Source organism: Cebus imitator, unplaced genomic scaffold, assembly GCF_001604975.1.
Source record: "Cebus imitator isolate Cc_AM_T3 unplaced genomic scaffold, Cebus_imitator-1.0 Scaffold86, whole genome shotgun sequence".
NCBI classification, from domain to species: domain Eukaryota; kingdom Metazoa; phylum Chordata; class Mammalia; order Primates; family Cebidae; genus Cebus; species Cebus imitator.
The window spans coordinates 6,606,603-6,632,850 of record NW_016107401.1 but is presented as its reverse complement, the minus strand read 5'-3'; the positions used below and the strand labels follow the sequence as shown (position 1 = coordinate 6,632,850).

At 44.6% G+C, this 26,248-nt stretch overlaps 1 protein-coding gene and 1 non-coding gene across 2 annotated transcripts in view; both read left to right on the top strand.

The window, feature by feature from the left end:
• SLIT3 (slit guidance ligand 3) overlaps positions 1-26,248 on the top strand; it is a 544,627-nt gene that overhangs the window by 460,857 nt on the left and 57,522 nt on the right. Inside the window, exons 18-20 of the mRNA XM_017534462.2 lie at positions 1,903-2,066; positions 3,083-3,215; positions 25,178-25,246. Coding sequence (XP_017389951.2) covers positions 1,903-2,066; positions 3,083-3,215; positions 25,178-25,246 — 366 coding nt within the window. The remainder of the gene's footprint in view (positions 1-1,902; positions 2,067-3,082; positions 3,216-25,177; positions 25,247-26,248) is intronic.
• LOC119472124 lies at positions 19,575-19,715 on the top strand. Its single transcript, XR_005201232.1, has one exon. It is a non-coding gene; the product is annotated as a U4 spliceosomal RNA (small nuclear RNA).

Here is a 26,248-nt window from a genome sequence, read left to right as displayed (position 1 = left end):
TGGCTGTGTCTCTTGTTAGCTGTGTGACCTTGGGAAAGTTACTTCATCTCCTCATGCTTCCATTTCCCTTCTGCATCTACCTCCTAGGATGGTTACCAGGATTGAATCTGGTGATGCTTGTAAAACACACAGCAAGGGCCTAGGGGTAGAAAGTGCTCAACGTGCGCATTTTACAGCTGCGCTTCATATTTCCATGTGGCTCTGTTATCCTTAGTTGCTGGTTTGTGGTCCTGTCTCTAACCTTCCCCAAAGACCCTTTGGAAGGCAGAAGGAAAGGCTGCTTCTGCACCTCCTGTTGCTGTCCTATGCCCATGGCACTTGGAATCAAAGGCGAAGTTAGCGGAGGGCCTACAGGCCGGCCCCACCCCATCTGCCCCTCATGGCCTGCCTGTCCCCTCCCTCCCTCCACTCTAGCGCCACCATTTTCCCACGTTCCCAGCCCACTCCCACCTTGAAACTTTGCACTCCCTGGAACACCCTCCCCCCGGCCTCCCTCCCTTCTACCTTTGCTCAAGTATCACCTGCCTCACCCCGTTCCACCCCTCTGCCATAACCCTGATCCCTCTGGCCCTGCCCCCTAATATTACATAGCACTAACTATGTCCTAATAGACTGTGTCATTTACTAACTTGCTGTTAATTGTATATTATCTGCCCACCATCATGTAAGTTTCTGAAGGACAGGGATATGCAGCTGTTTTGTTCAGTGCTGTATCCTTAATGTTTAGATCTGTGCCAGGAGCGTACGGAGATGCCAGGCATGTAATTGTTGAGGAAAGGAATGAATCAAACGAATGAATGACATCAACAGGAGGGGACAATGGGTTGGGAGCTAACACCAGTGAGCTGGTCCTTTAGTCCATGTCTAGCCCCTCCTAGGTACCTCCACATTAGAAATCCAAAAACACCTAAGATGCTGAGGGGGGCAGAGTCACAAAGCGTTCAGGGAGCCAGCTCTGATCCACGAAGTCACTTGCCCCGTTTCACACAGCTACTGAGTGTCGGAGCCTGGACTGCAACCCCAGAACAACCACTTCCAAGCCCTTAATTGCTGTATCATCCTACAGCCACTCAAGAGCTGTCTGCCCCTCTTAAATAAGCTCCGCGAGCTTTACTTTCCTCATGCGTGAGAGGAAGATGATGTTACCTGCTTCTTAGGGTTGCTGTGACAGGAATGAATGAGACAACGGATGTATGAAGTGCTCGGTGTGGTCCCAGTCCTGTAGTAAACACTTAGGGAGGGATAGCTGCCATCATGCTCTCATCTCACCATCATTCCAGTTATTTCAGTCCACAGAGGCGTATAAAGTGCCTGTGATGACATAACACTAATTTCTGGATACGCAGAGGCAAGCAGACCCTACCCTCGTGGAATGTAGAGTCCAAGGTGCAAGGCGAGCACAGAAACCAGTCACTGCACACTCCCATGTGTGCTACGGAGAGAATGAAGGGGAATGAGGGAAAAGACAGGATGAGGCTGAATTGTCCCACTCTATATGGGGGACTCAGAGAAGGCTTTCTTAATGAAATGTCACTGAAGCCAAGGACTAAAGAACGAGGAGAAGTCAGTCAGGCAACCTGTAAAGAGACGGATTCCCAGCAAGGAGAGCAACAAGTGCGAAGGCGCTCAGGGTGAATCTCTGCTAAGGACCCAAAGGCAGTTCACACTGCCAGAGCTCCGTACACAAGGGAGGGCAGGGTGAGAGGCCACGCCTACCTCCATCAGTGGCGGAGGTCTCAAATGAGACCCTTGCAGAGACTGTACCTGGTGAGGAGCCTACATTTCCTTTCTGAGACCACATCTTCCCCGGCTGGGAGAACTGGGCTCTGGGATTGCAGAAGCAGATTCCAGGGCCACTCCCACAGTAGAAGGTGGAGGCTAAGCACCCTTCTTTCCTCCTAGAAACCTCCTGTCCAACCCCTTCAACTGCAACTGCCACCTGGCCTGGCTGGGCAAGTGGTTGAGGAAGAGGCGGATCGTCAGCGGAAACCCTAGGTGCCAGAAGCCATTTTTCCTCAAGGAGATTCCCATCCAGGATGTGGCCATCCAGGACTTCACCTGTGACGGTGAGAAGACTGGGGGTCGAGGGCAGTGGGGAAGGTCCTGGGAAGCCAAGGAAGATGCCAGAGATACAGGATCAGATACTCCCTGAGATCCCATTCTGCTTTGCTTTGGGCACACAGCTGGAATGCTGGAGAGCTTTGCAGATCTACTGCTAGCCCACATGGCTCCTTCATGCAAATTAAGAAAAGGTGCCCCCTTCAGAACTCATTTTATTTCCATCAGTTAGAAATCTGTCATATTATACTGAGTTCATTAAGACAAGACACTTGCTCATTAGAACAAGATACTGCCATCTATGAGAAAACTGTTGTACCAAATATACTAATCTATCATGTCCACAGTGAGCTTGGTGCTCCTTATATGATATGGCACCCTTGTGGAGTGCACAACCTATACAACTGTACATGGGAGCCCTGGCCTCAGTCTTCCTGTCTGCATCATGATGAGCCTCGGGAGTATGTACTCATGAGAAATAGACTTCAAGAAAAGTCTTGTCACTGGCTGGGGATATGGATATCTGAGGCTCTGGTTCTCGGGATCCCAGAGAGCATATTTGTTTGCATAAATTCAAGCCAGCACAGTTCTTCACTTGATCAACTTTGGGTTATCTAGAGGCAGATCATTAACTGAGATTAAGGCATAATGGAGGCTGGGGACACACTTCCCGCCTCAGAGGGACTATGTAGTTGTGGGAGGAGAGAAAGAAAGGAGAAAAAGGAAGGGAAAAGACTCTGCCCCCTCCCGCTGACCACTCCTTCAGTCATTTGGGCTTATTCCTGATCTGGTTAACAGAGACCTCTTTCCTATCTGTTACTCTTGCTAAGCCTGCTTCGTGGTCTTCATCTTATGTCGAATGAGGTAGAAGGTAGGCAACACCCGTCAACCGCGGATGAGACCAGCAGGTACCCTGTTCCTGGTTCCAGCGCCCAGTGGGGACTGGAGACGCAGCCTTGCTCACTGGCTCCCCCTAGTGGAGCGTATCTCCCACTGTTCTCACCTTCTCTGGGGCTCTCTGCAGGCAACGATGAGAGTAGCTGCCAGCTGAGCCCGCGCTGCCCGGAGCAGTGCACCTGTGTGGACACCGTGGTGCGATGCAGCAACAAGGGACTCCGCGCCCTCCCCAAAGGGATGCCCAAGGACGTGACCGAACTGTAAGTACCCCCAGCCGCCTCCAAGCACCCCGTCATCTCACCACCAGCAGCATCCTCCATGCTTTACCCCAGCATCTCAAGCAAGGCCACATGGCGAAACTGCCCTGGGGAGACCCTACTTAAATGGATCCCAGAAAGATGGCAGTGGAGCCCTCACCAAGATGGCAGCCATGGCTTTGACAAGGGCACAGGAAGCACAGCTCCCCCAGTGCCTCTGCCTAGCAGGAGAGGAGTCTCTGACCCTGGAATCCTTAGAGATACCCTGAATATAAGTGGCAGGATTATGGCCTCATTTTCCATATCACCCCCCAAAACCCCCGCTCCCACCCTCTTCCTAAGACTGCTCAGCAGCTTATTCTGATCCTAGCAGCAGTGCAGGATAATTGTAAAAACATTGCCCAGCGGGCACTGTGGCTTACAAAGCACTCCTCCGAGTAGGATCCTATTCCGAGTTCAAACAGCCCTGTCAAGCATGAGGCCCCATTTTACAGACGAGGTCTTAGCTCTGGGCCTCGTTCATTCTCAGAATAAAAGCTTTCTTTTTTTAAATTTTATTTAATTTTAATTAATTTGGATTTTTTTTAATTTTTAAATTATACTTTAAGTTCTGGCGTACATGTGCAGAACGTTCAGGTTTGTTACGTAGGTATACATGAGTTCATGTCTTTGCAGAGGCATGGATAATGCTGGAAACCATCATTCTCAGGAAACTGACACAAGAACAGAAAACCAAACGCCGTATGTTCTCACTCATAAGTGGGCGTGGAAGAGGAGGTTTCTTATTCCACAGCCCAGGCTCCTGCCACTGACTCTTCAGGTCTTGTTTCTGCACCAGAAACTCCCAACTCAATGAAAAAGGTGTTAGCCTCTTCCTAAAGGACTCTTTAAATTATGGAGAGAATCCTATTTCTGCCCCCTGGAAAGCACAGACAGAAGGACAGGGCACAGTCCCCCAGTGAGGGGGTCTCCCTGGAATGCACCAAGAACACTGGAGCTAGGACCAGAGGAGCACCACACACTCACAACCAACACACAGCACATGCACACTCGCATTCATCCACTCATCCACTCAACACGTATTGGCCAGGTTTCTTGGTGTCAGGTACTCTGTTCACATTGGAGAGACAACGGCAAGCAAACTGGTTGTGACCCCTACATTCACGGGGTCCCAGTTTATGAGGGAAGGTAGACATTCGCTCCATCATCACAGATGCACACGTGAAGTGACAACTGAGAAACATGCTACAAAAAAAGAGGTGCAAGATTGCTAGGACGTGCTAAAGTGAGACGTGACAGGGACATGAGGCTCAGAGAACGCTCCCGTGGGAAATGATGCTGGAACTGCACCCTGATGGGTGAGGAGCAGGTCACCAGGAGGGACAAGGGAGTGCTCCAGGCTGAAGTGGCTGCATAAGCAGAGGCCCTGCCTGGAAGCCGGCAGAGCCAGGGAGGGGCAACAGGAAGAGCCTCAGTGCCAGGAAAGCAAGACACGCACACCACACACCACCAAACCGCACCCCAGACCACACACCACACACCACACCCACACAGCATCAAACCACACCCCACACCACACACCACACCACCACACCCACACACCACCAAACCGCACCCCCACACCACACCGCCACACACCCACACACCACCACACCCCCATACCACCACACCCCCATACCACCACACCCATGCCCATACACCACCATGCCCATATACCACCACACTCACACAGTACCACACCACCACACCACACACTGCCACACCCATACACCACCACACTCATCACCATACCCACACACCATGACACCCACACACCACCACACTCACCACCACACATCTGATGCTTGACTTTGACATCCGTCTCACCAGGCCCCAGGCCCACCCCCTTTTCTGGGCCAGCTTAGCATGTACAGTACAGGCATACCTTGGAGATATTGTGGGTTCAATTCCAGACCACCATAAAGCATAAGCTGCAGTAAAGCAAATCACACAAATGTTTGGGCTTCCCAGTGTATATCACAGTTATGTTTATACTGTACTCTAGTCTATTAAGTGTGCAATCTCATTGTGTTGGGAAAAAAACCAATGTACGTACCTTAATAATACTTTATTGCTAAAAAATGCTAATGGTGATCTGCGCCTCCAGCAAGTTGTGATCTTTTTCCTAGTGGAGAGTCTGCCTTGATGTTGATGGCAGCTGTCTGATCAGGGCGGTGGTGGCCAAACATTGGGTGGCTATGGCAATTTCTTAAAATAAGACAACAGTGAGGTTTGTCACAGCAATGGACTCTTACTTCATGCAGGATTTCTCTGTAGCACACAATGCTGTTTAATATCATTTTGCCCACAGTAGAAGTTCTTTTCAAATTGGGGTCAAGGCTGGGTGCAGTGGCTCACACCTGTAATCCCAGCGCTTTGGGAGGCTGAGGCAGGTGAATCACTTGAGGTCAGAAGTTTGAGACCAGCCCGGCCAACGTGGTGAAACTCCATGTCTACTAAAAATACAAAACTTAGCAGGGCATGGTGGTGCACACCTGTGATTCCAACTACTGGGGAGGCTGAGGTAGGAGAATTGCTTGAACCTGGGAGGCGGAGGTTGCAGTGAGCCAAGATTGCATCACTGTACTCCATGTCTCAAAAAAAAAAAAAAAAATGGAGTCAATCCTCTCAAACCCTGCTGCTGCTTTCTCAACTGAAGTTATATAATGTTCTAAATCCTTAGTTGTCATTTCACATATTCCCAGCATCTTCACCAAAATTAGATTCCATCTCAAGAAACCAATTTCTTTCCTCATCTATAAGACGCAACTCTTTATCTGCTCAAGTTTGATCATGAGATTACAGCAATTCAGTCACATCTTCAGGCTCCACTTCTAATTCTCGTTCTTACTGTTTTCACCATATCTGCAGCTACTTCCTCCACTGAAGTCTTGAAACCCCTCAAGGTCATCCATCAGGGTGGGAATCCACTTCTTTCAACTCCTATTAATGTTGCTATTTTGACCTCCTACCGTGAATCACAAATGTTCAAATGGCATCTAGAACAGTGAATCCTTTCCAGAAGGTTTTCAATTTACTTTGCCCAGACCCATCAGAGAAATCATTATCTTTGGCAGCTATCACCTTACAAAATGTATTTCTTAAATAATAAGACTTGAAAGTTGAAAATACTCCTTGATCCATGGGCTGCAGAAAGGATGTTATATTAACAGACATAAAAACAACATTAATCTGTTTGTATATCTCCATCAGGTCTCTTAGATGACCAGTTACATTGTCAATGAGCAGTAATATTTTGAAAGAAATCTTTATATCTGGGCAGCAGGTCTCAACAATGGGCTTAAAATATTCAGGAAAGTGTGCTGTAAACACATTTTGTTTACTGGATGATGGCACATCATCCAGTCTTTGTTGCCCTATTTCTTAACACAGACAGAGTAGATTTACCGTAATTCTTAAAGGCCCTAGGATTTTCAAAATGGTAATGAGGATTGGCTTCAGCTTCAAGTCACCATCAGCAGTGGCCCCTAACAAGAGAGTCAGCCTGCCCTTTGAAGCTTTGAAAGCAGGCATTGACTTCTCCTCTCTATCTGTGAAAGTCCTAGCTGGTATCTTCTTTCAATAAAAGGATGTTTTGTCTCCATGGGATATCTGTTGTTTAGTGTGGCCACATCTTAGCTAGGTTATCTGGATAACTTGCTACAGCTTCTCCATCACCACTTGCTGCTTCCCTTTACATTTTTCTGTTATGAAGATGGCTTTTCTTTTTTTTTTTTTTTGAGACAGAGTTTCACTCTTGTTACCCAGGCTGGAGTGCAATGGCAGGATCTCGGCTCACCGCAACCTCCGCCTCCTGGGTTCAGGCAATTCTCCTGCCTCAACCTCCTGAGTAGCTGGGATTACAGGCATGCGCCACCATGCCCAGCTGATTTTTTGTATTTTTAGTAGAGACGGGGTTTCACCATGTTGACCAGGATGGTCTCGATCTCTTGACCTTGTGATCCACCCGCCTCGGCCTCCCAAAGTACTGGGATTACAGGCGTGAGCCACTGCGCCTGGCCGGCTTCTTTTCTTAAACCTCATGAACCAACTATTGCTAGCTTAAAACTTTTCTTCTGCGGTTTTCTCACCTCGTCTCTCAGCCTTCCCAGAATTAAAGAGAGTTAAGGCCTTGCTCTGGATTAGGTTTTGGCTTAAGGGAATGTTGTGGCTGGTTTGATTTTCTATCCAGGTCACTAAAAGTTTTCACATATCAGCAATAGGACTTTCTCATCATTCATGTGTTCATTGGAGTAGCACTTTTAATTTTCTTCAAGAACTTTTTCTTTGCATTTACAACTTGGCTATTTGGTCCAAGAGGCCTAGCTTTGACCTGTCTTAGTTTTTGATATGCCTTCCTCACTAAACTTCATCATTTCTAGCTTTTGATTTAAAGTGAGAGATGTGTGACTCTTAAGAGGCCATTGCAGGGTTATTAACTGGCCCAATTTCAATATTGTTGTGTCTCAGGAAATAGGGAGGTCCAAGGAGAGGGGGACAGGGAACCCCTAGTTGGTAAAGCAGTCAGAACACACACATTTTTCAATTAAATTCTTCATCTTTGATGGGCATGGTTCATGGTGCCCCAAAACAGTTACAATAGAGACATCAAAGATCAGATCACAGATCACCATAAGAGTTTAACAATAATGAAAAAGTTTTGGGCTAGGCGTAGTGGCTCACACCTGTAATCCCAGCACTTTGCAAGCCAAGGCAGGCAGATCACGAGGTCAGGAGATCGAGACCAGCCTGGCCAACATAGTGAAACCCCATTTCTACTAAAAATAAAAAAATTAGCCAGGCGTGGTGGTGGACGCCTGTAGTCCCAGCTACTTGGGAGGCTGAGGCAGGAGAATCTCTTGAACCCGGGAAGTGGAGGTTACAGTGAGCTAAGATGTCACCACTGCACTCCAGCCTGGGCAACAGAGCAAGACTCCGTCTCAAAAAAAATAAATAAATAAGTTTTAAATATTGTGAGAATTACCAAAATGTGACACAGAGACATGAAGTCAGTATATGCTGTTGGAAAAATGGCACTGACAGACTCACTTGAGAGGGGGTTGCCATAAACCTTCAATTTTTAAAAAACACAGTGTCTACAAAGCACAATAAAGCCAAGTGCAATAAAACAAGGTACAAAGTACCCTCAGATGTAAGTGACAGAATGCAACCCAGACTCCTCCAGGGAGTGTTTCTTTGATCCGCCCTGCTAGTAATGCCTCCGGGGGCCGAACCTGAGCATGCCAGTTTCTTGGACTAGCACAGGGATTCTTGAGTGTGTGTTGTGGCTCCAGGCATTTCCCAATGCTCAGAGAAACTGAAACTAGGGCTGTCAGGCCCAGGAGAGGAAAGAAGGTCTTGACAGTCGCTAAAAAGTTCCCCACTGGGTTTGAGCTGGGGTCATGTCCTTGAAGCTCTGTATGCACAAATGCCACCGCGTGCAGTGAGCTTCCTGCCCTTCCCTTGGACCAGGCTGTGTCATGGGATGGGGCTGCAGAGAATGACCCAGTTATACTCTCCTTCCTGGGCCAATTGCATGCCAAGTGACACATGTGAAAGGACAGAAATGCCATGACGATAGCCCATGAATGCTTTTCCCCAAAGCTCATGGAGCAAAAACTGAAATAACAAATATAATTGGATGCAATTATAAAGTAAACTTCAGCACTTTGGGAGGAGACCTGATTTTCTGCTTTGGAAATGGTATCACTTCCCTTGGCCAGGCACGGCTTCCAGAGTGCGCCAAGGAAGGCAGCCCTCACTTCTGTCCCCGAACCATCTTCCTGGCACGGGGGCTGGAGGGTAAGCAGGAGAATGAGTGTCAAAGAAAGAGAAAGCTGGCAGACCTGGAGACTTATGGCTGGGAGCCTCTGGTTCAGGGACATTGGCTGAGTCCAGATCCAGGGTTTCCAATGCAAGCTTTCCAGCTCCCTCGAGTATCATTAGTTATCTCAGGCAGAGCTGCCAGCTTACAAAACAAAATTAAGTTTAATTCACTGAGAAGCAGCAACAACAAAGTTGCCCAGCATTTCTCCAAAGGGCAGGGTGTGAGAGTCTCTTGCAACCAAGCGTACAAGACCCCAGCAGTGCCATCTACACAGGAGGTGATTTCTTTCTCCAGTCAGCCCTCTGCAAACCCTCACTGGCTCTTCTTTCAGTTCTACCCTGGGTGAGTCAAGCCACACTGAGCCTCATTCCCAAATTCAGTCTTGCAGGTGCTCTTTGAAGTAGGGCGACAGCACCGCTTGCCCTCTTTGTCTGACCCCAGATTTTGTGCTCATGCCAATTACACCAGAAGTTCTTAAATGTCCAGGCCTCAGGACTCCTTTATGGTTTCCAAAAGCATCCAGGACTCTAAGAACCTGTGTTTATGTGGGCTGTATCTATTGATATTGATCGTATTAGAAAATAACACTGAGAAAATTTTTAATGTGCATTTATTATTGCATTTCAAAGTAATAATTATATACCCATTACATGTTTATATAAAAAGCATATTTTAAAGACAAACCAAAAGAAACGCAATTGAGAAGACTTTCATTGTTTCATATTTTTGCAAATCTCTTAAATGTGTAGCTTCCTAGAAGACAGCTCAGTTTTCATATCTGCTTCACCATTCACTCTGTTGTGGTATGTTTTTTGGGTAAAGTATAAGAAATCCAGCTTCACACAGAAATGTATTTGAAAAAAAAGGAAGATCTGGGCGCATGGTGGTTCATGCCTATAATCCCAGCACTTTGGGAGGCTGAGGCGGGCAGATCACCTGAGGTCGGGAGTTTAAGACCAGTCTGACCAACATGGAGAAATCTCGTCTCTATGAAAAATACAAAATTAGCCAGGTGTGGTGGCACATGCCTGTAATCACAGCTACTCAGGAGGCTGAGACAGGAGAATCGCTTGAACCTGGGAAGCAGAGGTTGCGATGAGCCAAGATTGTGCCATTGCACTCCAGCTGGGCAACAAGAGCAAAACTCCGCCTCAAAAAAAAGAAAAAGAAAAAGGGAGGAATACTTTAATAGCCTTTTCAGATAATTATGGGTGTTCTTTGATAAAGACCAAAGCTCCACAAGTAGTGGTTTCTTAAAGGCTAGTTGTAGTGTGAAACCTGCACCCATACCAGTGAATCTCCCGTCCTCTGTTACATTGACTCTGCCGGTCTGTCTTATACTTTGAATGGAACTTTCCCCATGCACGGTCTTGTAACATCATGTGTTGGTCATTGGGAAAATATTGGTTCACTGAGTTATGCAGATCTTCCAAATGCTACCACATTTCCTTATATGATATATTTTTTATATAATGTCCTTTGTTATCACCACCGATCTCATCAGAAAAGTCTTTAAGTGAGGGGAAGTTGGTAAGCTCAATGTGGCAGTGAAGAGTTTTCCAAAACTTTAATTTTCAGTTGGAAGCACAAATTGATCATTGGCAACAAATACTGTGAGCTGCTTTTTTTTTTTAAGTGGTGGGCTTACTTTGTTCATTTTCAAGAAATTGTCTACTAAATAGCTATGTCTGAATAATGAGTTTTCCAGTCTTTCTTTTGGGCAAAAACAGTGTTTCATGAAAAAATTTAAAAGCCAGTGACTTCAGCCTGTGAGTCAATTACACAGGCACTTTCCTCTAGACAACCAGCGTGCATGTGCACCCCCCCGCCCATTCTGCCACATGGAACATTAAAGGAATGCGTGCTCAAGAGTTGAACGTCAATACAAATAATAATTCTTGCTACTTCACCAAGGGCATGCTTAAATGAAATTGGTTTTTGTGAAGCCTGCAAGTGCACAGAGGTGAAGAATACAGTGACCACTGGTTTCATTTGCTAGCGATGTCCTGATTCATGCTGAGGTGCCAGCAGTTTTACCCCCCACTAATTTTGTACCATCAGTGCAAACGTCAACACAGGGCAAAAGGAAAATAACATTTTAACCTCATTGTAAATATAGTTTTGGCCTCATAGACCCCTGAAAAAGTCTCAGGGACCCTCAGGGGTCTATAAATGATACTTTGAGAACCACTCTGGTCATGACATATTGGCAGGCAATGGAGAGAGAGAGATACCGGCTCTAAGTCAGCACTAAGCTCCTAATTTAAAAGGCAGGCTTACAAAATCTTATGGAAAGTGGGACAGCAGCAAATACAGGACATCTCAGCCCTCAAAGTCACTGGTATACTCTCTGCGAAGGTAGGGCCTCACTGCCTTCAGAAAGTACAATTATTGCTGTGCAACTGTCCTTTTAAATTCAAGCTTACCTGACTATTTTAGAACTGAAACCTAAAAATCTGTTTGCTTCCATTTATGGAAATGTTTACAAACGTAAACTCTGCAAAGCCTACTTCTTCCTAAGGGCTAGAGAAGAAATTCAGGATCCAGTGTCGGTGAACAGCTTTCCCCCATATCCAGCCCTGATTAATATCCACGATGTTTAGACATATGTTTTTGGTCTAAGGACCATGATAATGGATTTGTTGTCCTATAACTTGATATCCCAAGAAGAGGAGAGGGGGAGGATGACATAGCTTCCCCCCAGGCACAACTATTGGAAGAAGGGATTTGTATTAGGATGTGAGGTCTGAGAACATCACGGGATGCAGGCCAGCAGTGTTCATATGCACGTGCACACACACACACACACACACACACACACACACACACACACACATACACAGCACTGACTGGAGACGTGAAAGGGATGGGGCTCAACCAGGAGGTAGGAGGGCACAGATGCAACTGTCTGAGAGTGTGTGCCAAGAGCTGATGACAAGAATGGAGAAGCAGGAAGGACCTGTCTGGCACTGTGGGTTCTGAGGAGTTAGAGGATGGAAGTCTGGGGTCCAGAGGGCAGCTCCGTGGCGCTTGCTCCTCTTCCATAGATTTAATGGGTGATGGACATGCAGGCAGGAGAAGGGGTAGAGCGACGCAGCAGGTGACAAGCACAAGGGAGTGGCTCAGGCAGTGTGTGCTCTAAGAAAGGAGGGATCCAGAAAATTCTGCCCACGTGGCCTTTAAGAAAGCAAGCAAGAATGTCCTGTCTATGCTGCAAATCACCACAGCCATCATTTCTAGAGCAATTGCTGTGCACCAGGACCTGTGCTGGATTTTTTAATAGGTAATCTCATTTCGCCCTGCTAACAACTCTTCAAGGCAAGTATCATTATTCCCATCTGCAGATGGGATAACCGGAGCTACTGAAGGTTGACTCATTTTTGACGGTCACACTGCCAATAAGCAGCAGAGTATAGACTCAAACCCAGGTCCATCTGACCCCAAGTCCTCCCTGTGGCAGAAGCCCAAGTCCCTGTGTGTTCTGCCCAGTAGCCTGGCTTGCTGGGGACTTACATGGGTCCTCTTGAAAACTGACAACTGCACTGCAGCAGGAAGAAGGCAAACCCAGGCCCCCCTGCCATGATGCTGTAGGTATCTGTCAGTGGTTCTGGCCGTGTCCATCCTGACAGCTGGGCCTTCTCTAGCAAGGCCAGCTGCTGCCTTCTGTATCCCCCACACTCCCCAGATCACTTAATAGAACAACTGCCCAGTGCTGACTACATCCTTGACATTCTCTGGCCCAGGGCGAGAGACTGAAATGTGCCTCCAGCCAGCTGGAGGGGTTGATCACATCTTTGGAGAGTGGGCCAGCTCTGGGCACAGCAGCATTTACGGGTCCTGGCACAGGCCCTGGCCCAGAGAAGACCTCAGCAGATGGCACCAGTAGAGAACACTTCTCCACACTATCGGACAGTCACAGCCATCTGTGGGAGGGCCGGGGCAGCCTGAGCACAGGCCGAGAGCCGAGAAGCCTCCCTTCACTCACCCATTCATTGAGTTCATTGTGTCAGACACTGTGATAGCAGCCGAGGGCACGTGGCTACCATGGCAGATAAGATCCCTCTTCTCAGAAACTTAGAGTGGGGAAGAAAGACAATAAGAAAACTGACCAGAAGATCAGGCATTTCACACTGCATGTAGAGTGGGATTTCCCAGGAAAGCAAAGGAGGGAAACAGAGGAGCATGTTTTGTGAAGACCTCAAGATGGAAGCAGAAACATCTTAAATTCAAGAAACCTAGAAGGCCGTGAGATGGAGCAAAAAGGATGACAAAGAGGGTGGTGTGTGCCGAAAGCTTGAGAAGGGATATGTAAGTTCTTGCAGGTATAGGGAGGGCTGACTCCAAGAGATACGCAAGAATCCAGGAAGAATTTTAAGTTGGAAAGTGGCATGATCCAATTATCATTTTAGAAATACTACACTGGAAGAAGAGAGAATGAAGAGCAATAAACTACATATAGTGGAGGGGTGTGTGTGTGTGTGTGTGTGTCTATCTGTGTGTATGTATATTCCAAACGTGTTGGCCACCAGTGTGCCAGGTACTGCTCTGAGAACTACTCACAGAGACTCTCATTTATTCCTCAGAATCAAGGTGGTGATTATTATAAGCCTTGTTTTACAGGTGACTAAATGCAAGCTCAGAGAGGTTAAGTACCTTGCCCGAGGTCACACAGCTATTGGATAGCAGAGCCAGGATGTGAGCCTCAGCCACCTCACTCCTGAGCTGCCCCCACGTCACTCCAGGACTCCATTGGAAATTCTGGTCTGGAGTGGGGTCTCTGGGAAGGTGGCTTCCCTTCCTCTCCGTTAAGATTCAGCTGGTCTGAGTTCTTTGTGGGGCATCAGTCAGCACCACAAAGCTCCATACAGGAATAGGAACACCAATTCACAGAGATCTGTGTGGAGTTTCATGCGAGGCAGATGTGTCCTTGTGTGTTTGCACTGGGGCTGAAACAGCATTTAAATGCAGGGCAAATGCAAAGATTGGCCTGCCAGAAACGCTCTGGCAGTTCTAAGGCTGATGGGGCAGGAGGGCAGTCTCCTGCAAGGGTCCCTCTGGGGGCCTATAGGCTACAGACAACTTTGGAGTTCAGAGTTTTCATGAAGGGCTTGCTACAAAGAGAGCTCTCCCACAACTGCATCTGCATTTCTGAAGTGAAACCTTTGATTCTGAGTCTCCTGAGCTGCACTGCCAGGTCGCTGGGGACATTCTGCACTGAAAGCCACTTCTGCTTGGCTCCATCGTGCCAAACGCAGCTCTCCCTGAGGAGTTCAGGGGTTTTCATCACACAGATGACGTTTTCTGAGCATCTACTGTTGCCAGGCAGAGTGTGAGAATGCTGCGGTGAGCCAAGCAGACGTGGTTAATCACAGAATCACATGAAAGATGTCACCGTGGAGGTTAAATGCTGTGACGAAAAGACAGCCAATGTTTTGGGAACCTGTAATATCACTGGTAGGTGTGGGAGCTGATCTTGGAGAAGTAATGCTGGAGCTGAGATCCAGGCATCTGTAGGAGTTAATCCAGCAAGGAGGGAGAAGAGGCACTAGCGTTTCAAAGACCCACCAGACGGGATGGGGCATTTTAGGAAGGTTAAGGCCAGTGGAGTTGGAACCAGAGGTCAAGAGAAAGTCTTGGCTCACTACCACCTCCACCTCCTGGGTTCAAGCAATTCTCCTGCCTCAGCCTCCCAAGTAGCCGGGACTATAGGCGCGTGCTACCACACCCAGCTAATTTTTTATTTTTAGTAGAGATGGGGTTTCACCATGTTAGCTAGGATAGTCTCAATCTCCTGACCTCATGATCCACCCACCTCGGCCTCCCAACATGCTGAGATTACAGGCGTGAGCCACTGCACCCAGCCTCAGTTGACTTTTTAATATATTTAGGAGGTACAAGTACAGGTTTCTTATATGCATATATTGTGTTGTGGTAAAGTCTGGGCTTTTAGTGTACCCATCACCTAAATACTGAACGTTATGCCCAATAGGTAGTTTTTCAGCCCTTACCAACCCCCACCTTTTGTAGTCTCCAGTGTCCGCGATTCCACTCGGTATGTCCATGTGTACCCATTGTCAAGCTCCCACTCGTAAGCGAGAACTGTGGTATTTGACTTTCTGTTTCTCAGTCATTTCACTGAGGATAACGGCCTCCAGTTCCTGCCACGTTGCTGCAAAAGACATGATTTCATTCTTCTTTATGGCTAAGGAGTATTCCATGAATATAGATATTCCACATTTTCTTCTTTTTCTTTGTTTTTTTTTTTTAATTTTTCTTTACATTCTGGGATACATGTGCAGAATTTGCAGGTTTGTTATGTAGGTGTACATGGGCCATGGTGGTTTGCTGCACCTGTCAACCCGTCATCTAGGTTTTAAGCCCTGCATGCATTAGGTATTTGTCCTAATGCTCTCCCTCCCTTTGTCCCCCACTCCCCAACAGGCCTTGGTGTGTGTTGTTCCCCTCCCTGTGTCCATGAATATACACCACGTTTTCTTTATCCGATCTTCTGCTGATGGACATTGAGGTTGATTCCGTATCTTCCCTATTGTGAATAGTGCTGTGATAGACATATGACGGCAGGTGTCTTTTGGGTGTAATTATTTCACTTTGGGTGTTTACCCAGTAGTGGGATTGCCGGATCAAATGGTAGTTCCATTTTTAGTTCTTTGAGAAAGCACCATACAGTTTTCCATAAAGGTTGTGCTAATTTACATTCCCACCAAGAGTGTATGAGCATTCCTTTTTCCTCCACATTCTCACCAAAAATCTGTTGTTTTTAGACTTTTTAATAATGGTCATTCTGCTGGTGTGAGACGGTATCTCACTGTGGTTTTGATTTGCATTTTTCTGATGATTAGTGATGGAGAGCATTTTTCCTATGTTTGTTGGCCAACTGTATGTCATTTTGAGAACTGTTTATTCATGTCCTTTGCCCACTTTTTAATGGGATTTTTTTTTTAATTTCTTGTCAAGTTCCTTGTAGATTCTGGATATTAGACCTTCGTTGGATGCATAGTTTGAAAATATTTTATCCCATCCTGCGGTTGTCTGTTTACTGTTATTTCTTTTGCTGTACGGAAGCTTTTTAGTTTCATTAAGTCCCATTTTTATATTTTTGTTTTTACTACATTTGCTTTTGAGGACTTAGTCATAAATCCTTTGCCTAGGCTAATGTCCAAAAGAGTTTTTCCTAAGTTTTCTTCTAGGATTTTTATGTTTTCATGTTTTACATTTGGGTCCTTAATTCATTGTGAGTTAATTTTTTTATATGTTGAGAAGTACGGGTCCAGTTTCATTCTTCAGCATATGGCTATCCGATTTTCCCAGCACCATTTATTGAATAGGGTGTCATTTCCCCAGTGTATATTTCTGGCTTTGTTGGAGATCAGTTGGTTGTAGGAATCTGGCTTTATTTCTGGGTTCTCTATTCTGTACCATTGATCTATGTGTCTATTTTTATACCACTACTATGCTGTTTTGGTTACTATACCTTTGTAATATAATTTGAAGTCAGGTAATATCATGACTCCAGCTTTGTTCTTTTTCTCAGGATTACTTTGGCTATTTGGGCTCTTTTTTGGTTCCATATGAATTTGGAGATTTTTGTTTCTAATTCTGTGAAAAATGACATTGGTAATGTGATAGAGAGTACAGTTAATCTGTAGATTGCTTTGGCAATATAGTCATTTTAACAATGTTAGTTCTTCAAATCCATGAGCATGGGATGTTTTTCCATTTGTTTGTGTTTTCTACAATTTCTTTCATCAGTGTTTTGTAGTTCTCCTGATAAATATCTTTCACCTCCTTGGTTAAATATATTCCTAGGGTTTTTTTGGTTTTGGTTTTGTTCTTGTCTTAGCTATTTTAAGTGGAATTGCCCTCTTGATTTGGTCCTTGGTTAGATCATGATTGGTGTCTAACAATGCTACTGATTTCTAAACATTAATTTTGTAGCCTGAATTTTCACTGAATTCATTTATTATAAGTCTAAAAGTTTTTTGATGAAGTATTTAGTGTTTATTTTCTAGATATAAGACCATATTATCAGCAGAAATATTTGACTTCCTCTTTTCCAATTTGGATGCCTTTTATTTTGTTTCTCTTTGCTGATTGCTCTGGTGAGGATTTTCAATACTACGTTGAATAAGAGTAGTCAAAGTGGATATTATTGTCTTCTTCTAATTCTTAGAGGGAATCCTTTCAACTTTTCTCCATTAAGGTTGATGTTGGCTGTGGGTTTGTTGTATATAGCCTTTATTATTTTGAGGTATGTCCCTTGTATGCCTAGTTTGCTAAATTTTATTATGAAGAGATGCTGAATTTTATCAGATGCTTTTTCTGCATTTATTGAAATGGTCATATGTTTTTTCTCCTTATTTCTGTTTATGTGATGTGTAACATTTATTGATTTGCATATGTTGAAGCATCCTTTCATTCCAGAAATAAATCCTACCTGATCATGGTCTGTTATCTTTTTGATGCGCTGTTGGATTCAATTTGCTAGTATTTTGTTGAGGATTGTTATGTCTATGTTCATCCTGGATATTAGCCTGTGGTTGTCTTTTTTTATTGTGCCCTTGTCTGATTTTGGTATTAGGGTGATACTGACCTCATAGAATAAGTAAGGGAGAATTACCTCCTCCTCAATTTTTTGAAATAGTTTCAGGAGGATTAGTATTAGTTTTTTGTGTGTTTGTTAGAATTCAGCTATGAATCCATCTTTGGATTTATGGTCCTGGGCTTTTTGGCAGCTGTTGTTGGGGGTATATTTTGTATTACTGATTCAGTGTCACTACCTATTAGGGGTCTGCTGTTCAAAAGTTCTGCTTAATCCTGGTTCAATTTCAGGAGGTTGTGTGCTTCCAGGAATTTATCCGTTTCCTCTAGATATTCTAGTTTGTGAGTGCATAGTTCATAATAGTTTGATAATCTTTTGTATTTCTGAAATATGAGTTGTAATGTCTCCTATTTCATTTCTGATTTTATTTACTTGGATCTTCCCTCTTCTTTTCTTGATTAAGCTAGTGATTTATCAATTTTGTTTATCTTTTTGAAGAACCAACTTTTTCTTGTGTTAATCTTTTGTATTTTTCTTTTGGTCCCCATTTCGTTCTGCTTTGATTTTTGTTATTTCTTTTCTGTCCTGTTTTTTATACTAGAATCCTAAGTCTTACCGTGGTCTTTGTTATTTCGTTTCTTCTGCTAACTTTGGGTTTGGTTTGTTCTTCTTTTTCTAGTTTCTTGAGGTGTGATGTTAGGTTCTTGATTTGTGATCTTTCTACTTTTTGATGTAGGATTCGATGCTATTAACTTCCCTCTTCTCCCTGCTTTTGCTATATCCCATAGGTTTGGGTATATTGTGTTTTCATTTTTATTCATTTAATTTTTTTTAATTTTCATTTTAATGTGTTTGTTGACCCAGTGGTTGTCCAAGAGCACACTGTTTAAACGTCCATGTATTTGGATACTTTCAAAAGTTTCTCTTTGTATTGATTTCTAGCCTTATTCCACTGTGATCTGAGAAAATACTTGATATAATTTCAATTTTTTAATGTGTTAAGGCTTGTTTTGTGGCCTAACTTGTGGTCTGTCTTGCAGAATGTTCCATATGTTGGTGAAAAGAGTGTATATTCTGTAGTTGTTGGGTAGAATTTCTGTAAATGTCTATTAAGTCCATTTAGCCTAAAGTCTAATTTCAGTCCAGTGTTTCTTTGTTAATTTCCTGTCTCAATGATCTGTCTGGTGCTATCGGTGGGGCGTCAGAAACCCTGCTATTATTGTATAGTTGTCTCTTTCTTTCATTAGGTCCAGAATTACTTGTTTTGCAAATTTGAATTCTCCAATGTTGGGTGTGTATATATTTCGGATTATTATGTCATCTTGTTGAATTGTTCCTTTGTCATTATATAATGACCTTCTTTGTTTTCTTTTACTGTTGTATCTGTTATGTCTTTTTTATCTGATACAGGTATAGCTACTCCTGCTCACTTTTGGTTTCTGTTTATACGAAATATCTTTTTCCACCCCTTTACTTTCAGACTATTTGTGTCTTTATGGGCAGGGTAAGTTTCTTGTTAGCAGCATGTAGTTGGATCATGTTTCTTTGGCCATTCTGACAATCGTTATCTTTTAAGTGGAGCATTTAATCCACTTATATTCAGGGTTAGTATTGATTGATATGTGAGACTTTGTTCCTGTCATATTGTTGATTGTTTTCAAGTTGTTTTATAAATTCTTTGTTTCTTTTTTTGTCTTTGTGATTTGTCGAAAGTCTGTGTTGTCGCCATTTGATTCCTTTCTCTTCTATCTTTGTATAATTGTTTTATATGAACTATGAGTTTTATATTTTTTTTGTGATAGTGAATATCAACCTTTCATTTTCATGTTTAAGACCTCATTGAACATTTCCTGTAGGGTTGCTCCAGTGATGGCAAATTCCCTTAGTGTTTGCTTGTCAGGGAAGAGCTTTATCCTTAATTGATAAAGCTTATATTAGCTTTGCGCAGTGGCACTATCGTAGCCAATGAGGTTTATCCAAGGCATGATTATTGCTAATTGAAACCTTTTCCCAATACCCCACCGTGACAACTTGCAATATAGTCAGCATTGGCAATTTTTGACAGTCTCTATGGAGACTGAAAAAAAATGCTTATTTTGGCAGAATACAGAATTATTGTTGACAGTTTTGTTTTGTTTTCTTTTTTATTTCAGCACTTTGAAAATGCCAACCCATTTTCTTCTGACCTGTAAAGTTTCTGTGAAAAGTCTTCTGTTAGTTCAAGGGCTTTCCTTTGTATATGACTCCATGCTTTTCTCTTGCTCATTTTGAAATCCTTTATTTCACTTTTATATTAAACATTCTGAATATAATATGCTATAGTGATATACTTTTTGCAATGTATTTGCTTGAGGATTTCTGGACCTCCTATAAATAGATGTCTAACTCTCTTAATAGACTTGGGAAATTTTTATCAATTACTTTCTCAAATATATTTTGTAAACTTTTTGATCTCTTTTCCCCCTTGGTAATATCAACAATTCATAAGTTCAGTCACTTTATGTACTCCTACACATCTCAAAGCCTTTGTTCGTTCTTTTTATTCTTTTTTCCTTATTTTTGTCTGAGTAGATTATTTCAAAAACCCTGTCTTCAAGTTCTGAGTTTCTTTCTTCTGCTTGTTCTAGTCTGTTACTGATACTTTCTAATGTATTTTATATTTCGTTCAATTAACTTTTTAGTTTCAGAACTTCTGCTTGGCTTTGTGTGTGTGTGTGTGTGTGAGAGAGAGAGAGAGAGAGAGAGAGAGAGAGAGAGAGAGTGGGTGACAGGGTCTAACTCTGTCACTCAAGCTGAAGTGCAGTGGTGTGATCACAGCTCACTGCAGCCTTGACCATCCAGGCTCAAGCAATCATCCCACCTCAGCCTCCCTAGTAGCTGGGACCACAGGCACGTGCTACCTTGCCCAGCTAACTTTTTATTATTTTTATTTTTTGTAAAGATGGGGTCTCACTTTGCTGCACAGGCTGGTCTGAAATTCCTGGGCTCAAGCAGTCCTCTCACCAGCCTCCCAAAGTGCTAGAATTACAAGCATGAGCCACTGCACCTGGGCTTTGGCATAGGGTCAGCAGTCTCTATAATCACATCCTCAGTGACTTAATTCTAGTGATTACTTATGCTTTTATTTAACATTTCAGCAAATGCATGCATTTATATGGCACAGCCTGTCCCACAGATATGCCTGGGCCAGGCACAGGGCATTCCTTGAGACCATTATAGGTTTCTGGGTTTTGTTTATTTTTTGAGACAGGTTCTCACTCTATCACCCAGGCTGGAGTGCAGTGGCATGATCTTGGCTCACTGCAACCTCCTTCCACCTCAGCCTCCCAAGTATCTGGGACCACAGTTGCACACCACCATGCCTGGCTATTATTTTGTTTTTTGTTTTTTGTTTTTTTGTAGAGACAGGGTCTCACCATGTTGCCCAGGGTGGTCTTGAAGTCCTGAACTCAAGCAATCTGCCCACTTCAGCCTCCCAAAGTGTTGGGATTACAGGCATGAGCCACCACACACTGCCAGTTTGTTTTTTTAGTGTAGGGTTCTATAAACAGCCCTTCTTTGCATTCATTCATTCATTCTTTCAACAAATCTTGGAGCCCCTGCTATGAGCTAAGCACTATACTGTGCACTGAAGATACAGCAGGAAATAAAACTGTCAAAAATCCCTGCCCTCGTAGAGCTTACATTCCAGTGGGGTTGAAAGAGAACATAAATAATACAGTATAGTACATCCTCTCAGGAGTGTGATAGTGGAAGATGAAAATAAGGAGCTCAGAATGAAGAGGTGAAACAGCACAGGGTTGACTTCTCAACCTCCAGAGTCCAACATATCTTAGTCTAAATCTGACACCTAGACTTGCTATTTACCTCTCTGAACCTCAGCAAAATGTCCCCACCCCAGCCCCAGAGGATTAAATGAGGTAACAGACCAGAGTCTCTCAGTGCAAAAGCATTGGGACAACCCCTCATGTCATGCTGGTGAGTTTTGTTGGGGTGCTTTGAGTATTGTCCTTGTCATTGTGTTGTCTGTGAGGTTCAGTAACTTGCCTCAAGGTATGTGGCAAGCCCAACCCACAGGCCCACTTCCAGGTGTGTTTGTCACAAGGCCACAAGAGATTCTGGTAAAGGGCTTCGGTGTTTTGTTCTGGTTTTCATCTTTGATGTCTGAGGCTTACCAAGTAGTTGTAGCAAATAAACAGTAGTAAGAGAATGAATAGAATGGGCAGCATAGAAGGTGCAAAGCCACTGTCAGCCTCAGGTCAAACCCCTTCCCAGAAGCTCCCTCAGGTCTCCCTGGAGGTGAGATGATCCTTGGACCAGCACCTCTCTGCTATCCTGCTCATTCCTCCAGCTCCTGCCTCTACGCTTCCCAGAGCCACATTGTCCACAGAACACTTCCTGTGGTGTGTGAGTGGTGGCCCAATGGTTTTTCCTACCCTCCATCATCCTGCACAGAGCTTCCCTGCCCAAAGGAACAAGCTGGACAAGTACCCCCTCCATGAGTCTGCTCCTTCCCACCATCATCTGAGCCCCTGCCCCAGTTGAGGGATAGGGCAAGCATCCACCCAGAATGCAAATACCCTGCAGTCTCATGCAAGGAGGGCAGAGGGTGGGTACAGGTGAGGAAGCTCTGTAACACCAGCCTCTGCCCTTGTCTCCAGTCATGGCCTCTCATTCTGCTTTGAATAAAATAACCTCCAAGGCCTCACTGTGATCTGCCCTGTCTCTCATTGTCTTCTCCTGCCCCACGAGACCTCAGCCCTCAGCCTTCCTTCTCTGCCTCAGAACTCAAGCTCTAGGCCATTCGCAGGGTATATTCTTGCCAGACTCTTCCAGCGCCCCTGCTCTTTCCAAGTCTTCACCCTTTTCACCTATCAATCCTCATCTTAAAATATGTCCTCCTCAGCCGCGTCTTCCTTTTTGTTTTTGAGACAGTCTCACTCTGTTGCCCAGGCTGGAGTGCAGTGGCATGATCTCAGCTCACTGCAACGTCAGCCTTCTGGGTTCAAGTGATTCTCCTGCCTCAGCCTCCCTAGTAGCTGAGACTACAGGCATGCCACCATGCCCTCTAATTTTTGTATTTTTAGTAGAGATGGGGATTTGCCATGTTGTCCATGCTGGTCTTGAACTCCTGGCCTCGAGTGATCCACTCGCCTCACCCTCCCAAAGTGCTGGGATTACAGGAGTGAGCCACTGCACCAGCCAGCATCTTTCTTTTTTTGGGGGGAGGGGGCGGTAGGGACAGAGTCTTGCTCTGTCACCCAGGCTAGCGTGCAGTGGCACAATCTCAGCTCATTGCAGCCTCTGCCTCCTGGGTTCAAGCAATTCTCCTTCCTCAGCCTCCTGAGTAGCTGTTACAGGCACATGCCACTACATCCAGCTATATTTTTTGTATTTTTCTATTTTTTTTTTATTTTTAGGAGGTGGGGGTTCATCATGTTGGCCAGGCTGGTCTCAAACCCCTGACTTCAAGTGATCCACCAACCTCAGCCTCCCAAAGTATTGGAATTACAGGCATGAGCCACTGCGCCTGGCCTCTTGGCTACATCTTTCTGCAGTAAGCCCCTTGGTGTTTCTTTGCTTCTTCCCATGAAAGCACAGATAACAATTTATATTTCTTTTGCTTGCTCTCTCTCTCTCCCCACCCCCCACCAACATTTGATTTTTAATTGCCTGAAAGCCAGCATTACGGCTGTCTTATTCACCAGTATATACAATACTTGGTACATCATAATCATTCAATAAATTAATACTTGTGCCTGAATTAATGCATACATGAGTGAATACATTTCTCTTAGCTTTTCTCTCTGAGGGCACAATTTCAGCATGTGCATGACCGAATCTTAGGGTCCCTGAGACAGAAATGGAATCTGGTTCATCTGTGTATCTCCCCCAGGATCTAGCATAGCACTTGGCCCATAATGGGTACACAGCCAAGGATCAAACCAAAAGGGCATCAGTCCAGTATGCCATGGCCACCTAAGACGTTATCAGGTCCAGCCCAGCATCTTGTGCCATGAGAGTGCCCAGAGGCCAGCCATAGGGGGAAAGTTGCCTGGTCTTAATTAAAGGTAATGTACATTCCAACATGGCTTTAAAGCTAAGGCTGGTTCAGTCACTGACACCTTGACCCATATTCTGTTTTAACCCATTTCTATCCCATTTAGTCATATTGTGGTAGGTCTACTGGATACTAGGCACTGTACTAGCACCTTATTACTCAAAATGTGGTCCAGCAGTCCCCACCATCACCCAGGAGCTCATTAAAAATGCAGATTCTCCCACCTTACCCCAGATCTACTGGGTCAGAATCTGTGGTCTAGCAAAATCACAGGTGATTTGCATGTGTGTTGAAGCTTGAGAAGCACCAGGCTGGCAAGCGATAGACCTAGGTCTAACCTCATGGAGCTTAAGGCAGACACTTAACAAATGAACAGCAGTGACTATGTGTTGACTCTTACAAGAGAGGATGCTATGGGAGCTTTAGATCATCAAGGAGATCAAAACAGGTCTTGTAAGCCATCTTAAAGGTTCTTCAGCTTTGTCCTGAGAGCAACAGAAAGCCTGGAGAAAGGGGTTTACAGCAAGGGTGAGACTGAATGTATTGGCCTGTCCCCTTTTGAGGATAGCATTAACTTTTATTTATAGGTAGAACTAACCTTTGTAATTCATGATTAATTACAATGAGACTTTCTTATCTCATCTTAAGCCACCCTTGAGTCTCCAAGGAGGTGGCCTCATCCTAGGTGAGCAGGTCAGTGTAGGAGGCGGAAATCCGGGCAGATCTAGGCTCAGCCTCTGCCTGTCCAGAAGGAGTCTCCATCTGTTGGGTGCAGCCTCACTCTGAACCCCTGTCCCCTCCTGCCATGTGGTCCTTCTGCTGGGAACTGTAGCATAGTGCTCCAGCAACAGAGATAGGCCCCCATTTCCTCAGTTTCCAAATGTATGTCAGAGATAGTCAACACTGAATTAGGGTTATTAAAATGAATCACGCATGGCTCAGTTCTCCCAAGAGCCTCCGGTAGCTAAGTGTGGAACTGTGGTAAGACTACAGTCAGAGAGAGTTGGGTTCAGGTCCTAGCTCAACCACTTGCTTGCTGTGTGACCTTGAGCAAGTGTTTTAACGTCGCTGAACTTTTCTTCTACCATGACTTCCTGCCACACGAGGATATTGTGAGGGCTGAGTATGAAATGAGTGCTTTATTTATTAAACTAATATTTATTGAATATCTCCTATGTATCAGCTCTGTAAACAGCCATGGGGGGATCCAACAGTGGGCAATTTTAGACAAGAACCTTGCCAACATGAAATATAAAAATCCAGTGGAGAAAAATGTCATCAATTGGATAATCAAATAAATACTAAACGACAAACACAGTAATGCTTTGAACTCGGGGAGGGAGGCTCTAAGAGTGAAAAAGGAACCTAATCCAGCCTGGAAAACCTAATCCCTTTTCAGAGAAGGGAGGCTTCTCTGAAAAGGTGACAGTTTGTTTAGTGTCTCTTTCTCAGGTGTTGTCACTCTGCACCTCTTTCAGGTACCTGGAAGGAAACCACCTAACAGCCGTGCCCAGAGAGCTGTCTGCCCTCCGACACCTGACGCTTATGTAAGGAGCCCAGTATTGGGTGGGATGTTTAGTTTTCCCTCCTGGGGTTGCTCAGGAAATTGATGTGGATGGTAAGAGAGAACAGAGCTGCAGGCTGATGCAAGTGGTAACTGAAAGATGCCTATGTCTGCTTAGGAGGACCAGAGGCCAGTCTACAAGGGGAAAATGAGAGTTCTTGCAGAATGAAAGAGCATTACCCTTGGAAAAGTTGGGGACCTACTGAGAAAAGGTGGAGGAACACCTTTTCTGTGGGATGGATTCCTAGAAATCCCTGAAACCAGCCTCTAGATAAGGATTTCTCAACCTCGGAAGTATGGACATTTGGGGTTAGATAATTCTTAGTTGTTGGAAGGCCGTCATAGATATTACAGGGTGTTTAACAACACCACTGGCCTCTACCCACTAGATGCCAGTAACACTTCCGCCAGTATTTACAACCAGAAATGTCTCCAGACATTGCCAAATGTCACTGAGGGAACACAGGTGACCCCAGTTGAGAACCAGTGCTCTAAAGCAGCGGTCTTCACCATCAGCTGAGCAGTTTTATTAAACTAGTGATGCTCAAGCCCACGCTAGATCAATTAAATCAGAATATCTGGGCATGGAACCCAGGCATCAGAGGATTTAAAAGCTCCCCAGGTGATTCTAATGTGCAGCTAACATTGCCACTGATCTGGATGTTTATTCCTGCAAGGAAGCTTGAGGTTGCAGTTGGCAGAGAACTGTACCGCCACCAACCTCAGTCCTCCTGAGAGAGAACCGGATAAGATGGAGTAAATGAATGCCAGAAGAGAAGGGGGATAGAGAGACAGTGAAAAGAATTAATCAGGGGAAAGAAGTACTAAAGCGAGAGATTATTATATGTATTATATTTTGTTGGTACAATGAAATGGATGAATAGACATGTAATTGAATGATTGACTAGCTGAATAAGTGAATGGATAGATAAATGAACGACAGTTGCTTGAATGATTGAATAAGTGTCTGAATGGAAAATGATCA